This window comes from Mandrillus leucophaeus, unplaced genomic scaffold, assembly GCF_000951045.1.
Source record: "Mandrillus leucophaeus isolate KB7577 unplaced genomic scaffold, Mleu.le_1.0 Scaffold1, whole genome shotgun sequence".
NCBI lineage: Eukaryota > Metazoa > Chordata > Mammalia > Primates > Cercopithecidae > Mandrillus > Mandrillus leucophaeus.
In genome coordinates, this window is record NW_012098097.1 from 11926741 (window position 1) to 11937807 (window position 11067).

At 52.9% G+C, this 11067-nt stretch overlaps 1 protein-coding gene across 1 annotated transcript in view; it reads right to left on the reverse strand.

Moving 5' to 3' along the window:
* The window catches only part of DNAH17 (dynein, axonemal, heavy chain 17), a 172697-nt gene that overhangs the window by 26348 nt on the left and 135282 nt on the right, over window positions 1–11067 (reverse strand). Inside the window, exons 61-69 of the mRNA XM_011966878.1 lie at window positions 9768–9975; window positions 9332–9447; window positions 7487–7679; window positions 6166–6401; window positions 4989–5111; window positions 3129–3333; window positions 2383–2547; window positions 1978–2118; window positions 1128–1298 (exon numbers count right to left, since the gene is read on the reverse strand). Coding sequence (XP_011822268.1) covers window positions 1128–1298; window positions 1978–2118; window positions 2383–2547; window positions 3129–3333; window positions 4989–5111; window positions 6166–6401; window positions 7487–7679; window positions 9332–9447; window positions 9768–9975 — 1558 coding nt within the window. The remainder of the gene's footprint in view (window positions 1–1127; window positions 1299–1977; window positions 2119–2382; window positions 2548–3128; window positions 3334–4988; window positions 5112–6165; window positions 6402–7486; window positions 7680–9331; window positions 9448–9767; window positions 9976–11067) is intronic.

An 11067-nucleotide genomic window follows, 5' to 3' on the forward strand; every position in this document is an offset into this window, starting at 1 on the left:
CCCAGGAGTTCAAGACCAGCCTGGGCAACATAGTGAGACTTTGTCTCTACTAAAGATAAATAAATAAATAATTAAAAAACTGAAGAATTAGCCGAGCATGGTGGCACATGCCTGTAGTCCCAGCTACTGAGGAGGCTGAAGTGGGAGGATTGCTTGAGTTCAGGAATTCAAGGCTACAGTGAGCTGTGACTGCACCACTGCACTCCAGCCTGGGTGACAGAGTGAGATACTGTCTCAAAATAGCAGCAGTAACAGCAACAACAAAAACTAGTGTTTCCAACCATACGTATGGCACAGTGTAAACAAAATTGCAGAGGGGCTGTGCTATGGTTTGAATGTGTTCCCCAAAAAGCATATGTTGGAAACTGAATCCTCAGTGCAACAGTGTTGAGAGGTGGGGCCTGAGAGGCAACTGGGCCATGAGAGCAGAGTCAATGGCTTAATGTCATGATCAATGGAGTGGGTTTGTTACACAAGGAGTTTGGCCCCTTTTGTGCTCTCTCTCGCCCTCTAGCCTTCCACCATGGGATGACACAGCAAGAAGGCCCTTGACAGATGCCAGCACTTTCATATGGAACTTCCCAGACCCCAGGACCATGAGAAATAAATTTCTATTGTTTATAGATTACCCAGCCTTGGGTATTCTATTATAGCAGCACAAAACAAATTAAGACAGGCTGTTTAATCAGTTTCAGAGAATGCAGATCTTTAAATATTTTAGCAGGACTGTATAAAACAGGAGGAATATTTGTTTATTCATACACTTATTTCTTAAGAAACATCAGTCACCCCACAGTGGGCTAAGCACTAATGGAGGACTATTTACTTAGCACAACTTACATGTAAAATGACATTTCCTTGTGAAATTCTCCTTGCCACACCACCCCTTTACTAGCTCCCATTGGAATAATGTGCCAGCTTCCTGAATATTGACTAAGAGAGCCCCAGGCCTGTTCCACATCAGGCATCTCAGACTTTACAATCACCTGGGTATGTTGCTAAAATGCAGGTTTGAAATCACCAGGTTTGGGTGGGGGCCCAAGAATCTGCCTTTCCACAAAGCTCCCAGGGGTCACTGACACTGCTGGTCCACGGACCACACTAGGAGCAATGAGGCTAGACATTACCTGAAACGTAACTTGTGCCAGGAAAATGAGTTTGTCCCTCTCGAAGAGCCCCCGGGCGGTATACATGTAGACGGAGTAGGTGATCTCGTCCGTCAGGTTGATCACCCGCTGCTTCACCTCACTGGCAGGGGTGGTCCTTTGGATGGCTTTCTCAAATACCACGTTGAAGGCCTGTGGATCCGCCACCCAGAGTCATGGAGACGTGCAGAGATGGAGCCCGCCACCGCTCCCCACCATCACTCCCTGCCACCTGTGGTGGCCTCCAGTTTGTTTTGTTTGAGACAGAGCCTTGCTCCATCGCCTAGGCTGGAGTGCAGTGGCGTGATCTCGGCTCACTGCACCCTCCACAGTGAGGGAGGTTGCAGTGTTCAAGCGATGCTTCTGCCTCAGCCTCCCTGAGTAGCTGGAATTACAGGCATGCACCACCACGCCTGGCTAATTTTTGTACTTTTAGTAGAGACGGGGTTTCACTATGTTGGTCAGGCTGGTCTTGAACTCCTGACCTCAGGAGATCCACCTGCCTCGACCCCCCATAGTGCTGAGATTACAGGCGTAAGCCACCATGTCAGGCCATCCAGTTTGTTTTGATTGGGTTGGGGGTGCCTGGAGGCACCAGGGGAAGAGCAGGGAGGAGGGAGCAGCTCATACCCTCTCCTGGGGAGAATGGGTGTAGGACTGATGGGGGCCCCTGGCTCCCCTACTTCCAGCCCCGTCTGCAGGCTGGACCAGGTCTGCCCTCTGAGGGTGGCCCTGGCACTGCCTGATAGCTGTGCGGGCAACAGACCTGGCTGTGGCGCCCAGATGCAGCCCCACCTCGAGGGAGGCACCCAGCCCCAGCTGCAGGGCGCACCTTGAGGGAGAACTGGTAGATGGGGTTGATTTTGTTGAGGTCGTTCAGTATGAAGTAGAGCAGAGACGCCCGCTCCGCAGCTGGGCGGTAGCTCTCTCTCGCCTCGTTGATTTTAACTTCCGTGATTTTTGCCTCCACCACCTCGACACAAACAAAAGGGGTTTGAATGACACAGCAGATGGGCTCATTCCCAGCCACCAGCCTCGCTCCCTGGGAAGCCACCCGAGGGCTCTCAGCAGCAGCTGGGTGCAGGATGGGAGCTCGGGCCCCTTCTCCTGCCCTGGGCCGGCTCGGCATGTATGACTGAAGCTGCTTTTCTCCCTGCTGGTGGGGGAGGCGCCGATCGCCCGTGGCCCAGCTTCCCATGCCCTGGCTGTCAGGGCACGTCACTGAGGCAGCTCTGACCTTCTCTTCGATCTCGCTGGCTGTGTGCTTGGTGGTCTCCAGATTCTCCACCAAAGCTGTGTCTCCCAGAAAGTTCCCCGAGGCAGCCGACAGACGGGCCAGGAGCGAATCTTCCAGCTCTTTCAGAACAATCTTAAATTCGTTTTGAGACTTGGTGAGGTTGGCCTGCAAGGGGAGGTGCGGTTGTCACTGCATGGCCTGGCTCTGTCCGCCGGGCACCCAGGCCTCCCTCGGGTAGCCGTGTGGCTTAGCCACGTCTCAGGCTTTGAGCAGGAGGAACGAGCTCAGGGGCTGCAAAAGCGGAGCCCCTGGAACCTCAGAGAGGCCCTGGGCCTGCTCCCAGCCTTGAGGCTTCCTGTCATGAAGACTGTAGGGGGCAGAATGGGGACAGGCGGGCCTGGGCCTCCTGAGCCCATGCACTATGGCGGGCGCAAGGGCTGGCAGCCAGGCCATTCTTGCAGGGCAGCGCTCTGGAGCTTAGAGCCCCCTGAGGACCGCTGTGACTCATGTTCTTTAAGCAGTCATGTGACTTAGAATTAAATTTGGGAGCTGGAAGAGGGGACAGCAGGGAAGGAAAGGACCCATCCTGTCGTACGAGAAGCTGCGATGCCCCGGGACATACTGAGGCACCTTCAGAGAGAAGCAACCACACACACCGGGCTGGTGGCCTGCTCAGGGCCTCACGGTGACCCGGCCCCCTCTGCGTGGGACGGCCCCTCCCGTGTGACTGACCTTGAGGACGTTACCTTCAGCTGTTCTAGATCTGGGCGCTCTTTGGCCACCACAGCGGCCAAGAGTTGGTCCTCGAGTCCATCCCTGGTGACCAGGAAGTTGATGAGGGTGCACTGAGCCTGCATCTCTGGCTTGTAGTGTGGGTTGAAGTACTTGGTGTGCAGGATCAGGCGGAACTTGGGGTGGTACTCCACCTCCTTGTCGCCAATCTTAATGTACCTGGGGTTAGCGGAGGAAAGGGTTAGTGGGCCTCCCAGTGGCCAGGGGAGAGGAACACAAGCACAGACCACCTTTCACCCCCGCCCCAGGCCAGGCCGCCACCTTGAGCCCTCCTTCTGGTCCCTGGAAGAGCACTGCACCTCTCCTTGTCTGTTCCTCCTCCCCGGCCTGTGACGTGGGCCCTTCTGGGAGACGCACCTGCTCTTTCCTGGGGTGGGCAGGCTCATCTTTGCAGCAGGGTTTACGCCCTTCTGGCTGCACGCTGTGCTCCTCTGGGAGCCCCGACCCAGACCCATTTGTAACATCAGTCCATCCTGGAAGCTCCCAGGACTGCAACCCGGGGTCTGCTCATCCACTGTGGGGGGTGCCTCTCTCCGACCCTACACCCTCCTCTCCCCTCTTTGTAGCTGGGCTCACTTTGAGGGGCCTCTGGTTAACTTAACCCCTCAGCACTCACACCAGGCCCTTCCCAGAGTCTAGGACCTCTGCATATTGATTTGCCACCCTGTTCTGGGTTTCTGCATGCATCTCTGCATTTAAAGGTGGCTCCTGTCAGCTCTGACATTTACGTTTTTTTAAGGTAGATTTAATTTTTTAAAATTGTAAAGTGAATAATGCGAGCTCCATGCATCAACTGATGAGTGGACAAACAAATGCGCACAGCCACACGTGGAATGTGATCCTGCCATAAAGAGGAATGAAGGACTGACACGTGCAACCACATGCATGACCCCTAAAAACATGCTAAGTAAAGGCCAGGTGCAGTGGCTCCCTCCTGTAATCCCAGCACTTTGGGAGGCCAAGGCAGGTGGATCACCTGAGGTCAGGAGTTGGAGATCATCCTGGCCAACATGGGGAACCTGTCTCTACTAAAAATACAAAAATTAGCCGGGCGTGGTGATATGTGCCTGTAATCCCAGCTACTTGGGAGGCTGAGGCAGGAGAATCACTTGAACCCAGGAGGCACAGGCTGCAATGAGCAGAGATTGCACCACTGGACTCCAGCCTGGACAACAGAGCGAGACTCCGTCTCAAAAAACAAACAAAAAATGCTGAGTAAAAAGAGCCAGACACAAAAAGACACATGTTGTTTGATTCTATTCAGAGGAAATGTCCAGAAGAGGCAAATCCACAGACACAGAAAGCAGACTAGTGGATGTCCAGCGCTCAGGAGGGAGGCGGAATGAAGAACAACAGTGGGTGTGGGGCTTCCTTTCGGGGTGCTGAAGATGTGCAACTGGACAGATGTGTTTGTACAACATTGTGAGTGTACTAAATGCTCTTGAATTGTGCACTTTAATACGGTTAATTTTATGTTGTGTGAATTTCGTGTGAATTTTTAAAGGTAATGCAGTCCCAAGATTTGCAAAATGCCTAAGAACAGAAAGAAGAAAGACGTCACCTCCAAGCCTCCCCGTCTGGAGGTGATCACTGATAAAACGGTGGCGGAGATATTCCTAATGGGGATGTGGCCCCTTTCCAGTCTTTCCTCGGGAGCTGGGGGCTCCTTCCCTCCAGTCAGCATTTTGTCAAAGCCCCCGCTGCCTACCAGGGAAGCAAAGGGCATTCCGGGCATCTTCCCTACATGCACACGCCCAGGCCTCGGGCCCGAAGACGTTTACCTGGCTCAAGCCACGGAGATGGAAACAACTCACTTTCCCTTTTTAATTGTGTTCCTGCCCAGTAGAGGGTCCAGCACGGGGTCCACGGTTTCGCCGATGTTCTCAATGAGCAAGGTGTCCCCTTCCGAGATGGCCTGCTCGATGACATCCAGGTAGCTGCGGGCACAGCACGGAAGCTGGTTCACGGCAGAGGGCCTCGTGATGGAACGGTGCGCGCACGCGCCGACCAGCAGCCCCTGCCCTCCGAGCGAGACGGCGCCAAGCGAGTGGTGACCTAGGCGCCCACAACTTGTTCCCAACAGCTCACCCTTTCCTGAAAGGAGCCGAAGGGCTTCTTTGTAAACTGCCCCTGTGCTCTTATGGGAGTGGAGATGAAAATGGAAAGAGTTTTGCTTTGTTTTGTTTTTTGAGACAGGGTCTCATTCTCTCCCCCAGGCTGGAGTGCAGTGGCGTGAGCAGGGTTCACTGCAACCTTGACCTCCCAGGCTCAAGTGATCCTCCCATCTCAGCCTCCTGAGTAGCTGGAACTACAGGGCTACAGGGCTACAGGGCTACAGGGCTACAGGGCTACAGGGCTACAGGTTCATGCCACCACACCCAACTAGGTTTTTTTTTTTTATTATTTGGAGAGATGAGGTCTCACTATGTTGCCCAGGCCGGTCTCAAACTCCTGAGCTCAAGCAATCCTCCTGCCTTGGCCTCCCCAACAAAGTGCTGAGATTACACGGATGAGCCACTGCGCCTGGCCTGGAAGCAGCTTTGAGTAGCTTTATGGCCCCAGAGGCAAATGTTTTCATAGCCACACGCCATTGGATTTTCCAGCACCGCTAGGAAGACAGGGCGTCACCGTACCTGTGTCGTTAACAGCCATTGTTTCTCATCTGTGATGAGAATACAGACCACGAGACCCAAGAACGTGACCACCTCAAGCCTCCAGCCAGCAAATGGCCAAGTGGGAGGCAACCCCTGGCCTGAGCCTCCGTCTCACTCTCCTTTCCCTGCAGGAGCAGCGGGTGATGGGGACAGGGGAAGGGAAAAGAGCTCCTAATTTCATTCTTTACTATTGCTGCTGTTTCCCGGGTCAAATTTAAAACCTGTGGGCTAGTACTTATATTTAAAGACCCACCCATCCATGGAACCAATTTGAAACGCCTAAGCCATGCTTCCGAGCAGTGGGGTGCTTTGGTCCAGGTCCTGCGCCTGCACACACCTCTTCTGTCCCAGGCGGATGGCTTTCAGTTCACTGCTGTATTTGTTTTTGATCCACTTGATTCCTTGGAGCTGGGCGTCCACAATCAGCGGCCACCGCTCGGTGTTGCACAGGATGGTGGCATTCTCGGTGGACATGCGGTCGCTGGGGAGGCCCTGGTTGTTCCAGGTGGCCACGTCCGCATCATCTGTCAGCAGGCTCAAGGGATCCAGGCCATTTGTGATCGGGATGGGGACCTGCCCAGGGAGGCACACTTTCTTAGAAGGGGTGATGCGGCCTTATTACTTACTAGAAAACAGCTCTCCAAATCATGCTGTGTCTGGTGCTGCGGTTAGAGGGGGACCAGCCGGACGACCTGGGAGAAGCCAGCCATTTCCATCACTCTGGACAGAGCAGCTTTGTAACTCGGCCAGAAACGACGTCAGCACAGCAACACTGGGCCATGTTCTTTTTTTTTTGCCCCCAGACAGAGTCTTACTCTGTCACCCAGGCTGGAGTGCAGTGGTGTGATCCTGGCCCACCGTAACCTCTGCCTCTCGAGTTCAAGAGATTTTCCTGACTTGGCCTCCCGGGTAGTTGGGATTACAGGTGCCCACCAACACACCCAGCTAATTTTTGTAGTTTTAGTAGAGACGAGGTTTTACCATGTTGGCCAGGCTGGTTTTGAACTCCTGACCTCAGGTGATCCGCCCGCCTTGGCCTCCCCAAAGTGCTGGGATTACAGGTGTGAGCCACCACGCCCAGCCTAATTTTTGTATTTTTAATAGAGATGGGGTTTCACCATGTTGGCCAGGCTGGTCTTGAACTCCTGACCTCAGGTAATCTACCCACCTCAGCCTCCCAAAGTGCTGGGATTACAGGCATGAGCCACCGCGCAATGCCACTGGGCTACATTCTTATCCCCAAAGAGGCCTGAGCCTCATCACAGAAGTCAAGGTGCCGTGTGGCTGGTTCTGCCCTGCTGGGACCTCCCCAGATTTCCTGAGTGATGAATAGGACTCCACTTTTTTTTTTTTAAAAGACTAGGTCTTGCTCTATCACCCAGGCTGGATTGCAGTGGTGTGATCTCTGCTCACTGCAACCTCCGCCTCCAAGGTTCAAGTGATTCTCCTGCCTCAGCCTCCCCAGTAGCTGGGATTAAGGCGCTCCCCACCACATCTGGCTAATTTTTTTTTTGTATGCTTAATAGAGATGGGGTTTCACCATGTTGGCCAGGCGGCTCATGAACTCCTGGCCTCAAGTAATCCGTCCGCCTCGGCCTCCCAAAGTGCTGGCATTACAGTCGTGAGCCACCGCGCCCGGCCAGGACTCCACTCCTTACCTTTAAGTTATGTATGTAAGGGATCCAGAATTTCTCCATCAGCTCATTCCGGTATTTCTTGGTGAAGTAGCCCACGTAGGACACGAAGGCAGAGATGAGCAGGACGTCCCCACACAGCGTGACCCCCTGGCTCCTGAAGTTCTCCACGGACTCAGCCCAGCGGACGTTTTCCGATGCTAATCCCCCCACCAGCCTGAAGCAGAACGAGAGAGAATAAAACATATTTGCATCGGTGAGAGGACTGGACCAGACCAGCCTCCACCTCTGCACCTCTGTGAATCTTCAGAGCTTCCCGTCGGCACCTGGCTCAGTGGCTCAACGATGAAAATGCTTTTGGGGAGTTTTGGGGAGGAAATGCTTTAGAGAAGCCCAAATCGTGCTTCTTGGCTGGGCGCGGTGGCTCACGCCTGTAATCGCAGCACTTTGGGAGGATGAGGCAGGTGGATCACCTGAGGTCAGGAATTCGAGACCACTCCGGCCAACATGGTGAAACCCCGTCTCTACTAAAAATATAAAAATTAGCTGGGCGTGGTGGCGTGCATCTGTGGTCCCAGCTACTCAGGAGACTGAGGCACAAGAATTACCCGGGAGATGGAGGTTACAGTGAGTCAAGATCATGCCATGCACTGCAGCCTGGGTGACGGAGTGAGACTCTGTCTCCAAAAAAAATTAAAAAAAAAAAAAAAAAAAAAGACATGCAGGGTGTCAAGGCTCAGAATGAAAACAAGCACAGGAAATACCTCACTGATAATTTTTATATTAGTTACCTGTTGAAATAATATCTTGGATATTTGGGGTTAAATAAAATTATAACTATTTCTTTGTACTTAAAAATGTTTTTTTGTAGAGATGGGGTGTCACTATGTTGCTCAGGCTGGTTTCAAACTTTCAAACTCCCACCTCAGCCCTCCAAGTGCTGGGACTACAGGTGTGCACCGCCATGCCTTTTTTTTTTTTTTTTAGACAGTTTCACTCCTGTTGCCCAGGCTGGAGTACAATGGCACAATCTTGGCTCACTGCAACCTCCACCTCCTGGGTTCAAGTGATTCTCTTGCCTCAACCTCCCAAATAGCTGGGATAACAGGCGCCCGCAACCACACCCAGCTAATTTTTCTATTTTTAGTAGAGACGGGGTTTCACCATGTTGGCCAGCCTGGTCTTGAACTCCTGTCCTCAGGTGATCCACCCACCTTGGCCTCCCGAAGTGCTGGGATTACAGGCGTGAGCCACCATGCCCGGCTTGCCTGGCTAATTTTTGTATTTTTAGTCAGATGGGGTTTCATCATGTTGGCCAGGCTGGTCTTGAACGCTGACCTCCAGTGATCCACCTGCCTCAACCTCCCAAACTGCTGGAATTACAGGCATGAGCCACTGCACCCAGCCAGCCTCTGTACTTTTTAAATGTGGCTGCTGGAAAAGTTAAGGTGACACATCCACATCTGGCATCTGGCATTATGTCCCTAGTGGACGACACTACTCTGGAGCCCCAAACCGTGATGTAATCTGTGAAATGACTGTCTGCTGGCTGCAAAATGACCCTGGAAGCCACGTGGTGGGTGACAGTGGGTTATGACCAAGTAATGCCCCTGGAACAAGCCCCGTGGGACCCAGTGTCCCAGGCCAGCGTGGGTTACTTGGAACCACGCGATAGGTCATATTTTGTGGAGGTCCCTGACTATGCAGGAGGCCAAGGTTTATCCTAATTACTTTGAGCTCAAGAAGTCAAAGTGGCAACCTGGCTGCTTCCACCTGGACTTCCTCCTCTTCCTCCCAAGGCAGTTGTGTGGGCTTGTCCCTTTTCAGGGGTCTGAGAGCAGGAGGGTGGTCTCGGGGAGGAGCCAATACCTGTTCGCCAGTAAGATCACCCTGTTCGTGGCATCAGCCTCTTGCTGACACTTGATTTTCTCAGCCGTTGCCTTTTCAAACGCTGAGGTTAGGTTGCTCAGGTTGGCGTTAAGTTCCTGCAAAACCAAGTTGGAAAGCTGCTGGAAAACCCCACGAGGCATCTGTAGCACGCTGCAGCGGCAGCAGGGCTGGGTCCTGTGAGCATTGAGTGTCTAAGAGGCTCCCATAAAGGCTGAGAGCCCTCTGGAGCATGGAGGCCAAGGACACCAAGCAGCTCCCGGCACCGTCTGGCCCCTGCCTCTGCCTGCATCCTCTCACGCTGCTGAATAATTCACGACGGCGGGCCGTGCCAACCCATTTTAAACAGAGATATTGACTGGCAGCGCAAGCAAGTGGCTCTGGTGTTTCACAGAGACGGGAGCGAGCCGGCACTTACGGCAATCTTGTTTTTGATCCGGGACAGCTTCTCTTGCGCCTCTGCCAGCTCTGCATTAGCCTCCTCCAAGGCCTGCCTCTTGGGCGCCACGTCGCAGTAGACCTCGTAGAAGCGGACGATATTGATGCACCAGGAGCAGAGGCCGGCGGCGGCTGTGGACTTGGAGCGGATGAACTCGGGGTCGAACGTCGGGTTGCCTTGGTAGGGCCTAGCGAGAGAACACCAGTGGGCCGGAGTCGTCACCCTGTCCTGCTCCGGCAAAATGGGCCCAGAGAGGCTGAGTGTCTTGCCCAAGGTGGCACAGCTCTGGAGGGGCAATGCTGGGATTCACACAGCCAGGCTGGCCCTAGAGGCCATGCCCCACTGGCTCCACTCTGCCACTTCCGTTGCCCCACAGTGGCATTGCCCAGTTTTCCAAGTCGGGCACCAGGAGACTAAAAGTATAAGGTTAGAGGGATGAGACGCAGAAGAGATGATGTGGCAGGTGTTATACTTTGGGGGATGGTACAGTGATCAAGAAAAATGCCCATAGGTGCAGCTTAGGCACTGTAGAAACTAGTGTTTTTAAAAATGACACCAACATCATTATATATGAACTGAACTGCCTGCAGAAAGAAATCTGAGTGGATAATTCAAAATGTTCACTGAAACGTGATTGAAATTGAGGTTGGGAACAGAGCCCATCATTTCTTGCTCTGGTCTACTTATGCTTTGTGTAGGCTAATATTAAAATGAGCGTGCATCTCCCAGACACACACCACACCGTGTGGGCAGGGAACAGTGCAGAAGCTTGCGGGGTCATAGGAGGAGGCATTTATTGAGGCCTCATTTATAACAGCAAAACAAAAACAGCCTAAATATTCAATGAAGCAGGAAGCGCTAAGTAAATTATGATTCCCGTATGGTAAGATCATACATACAAAACTTAAGAAAATCATATTTATTGGGTTTTTTTTTTTTTGGAGACAGGGTCTCACTCTGTCGCCCAGGCTGGAGTGCAGTGGTGTGATCACGGCTCATGGCAGCCTTATCCTCCTAGGCTCAAGTGATCCTCCCACCTTAGCCTCCTGAATAGCTGGGACTATAGGCACGTACCACCACGACTGGCTAATTTTAATTTTTTTTTGTCAAGACGGGGTCCTTTTTGTTGCCCAGGCTGGTCTCGAACTCCTGGGCTCAGGCGGTTCTCCTGCTTTGGCCTCTCAAAATGCTGGGATTAAAGATTAAAGGTGTGGGCCACCGTACCCAGCCTTGAAGTGTTTTATTGTTTTTGTTTTTGAGATGGAGTCTCACTCTGTTG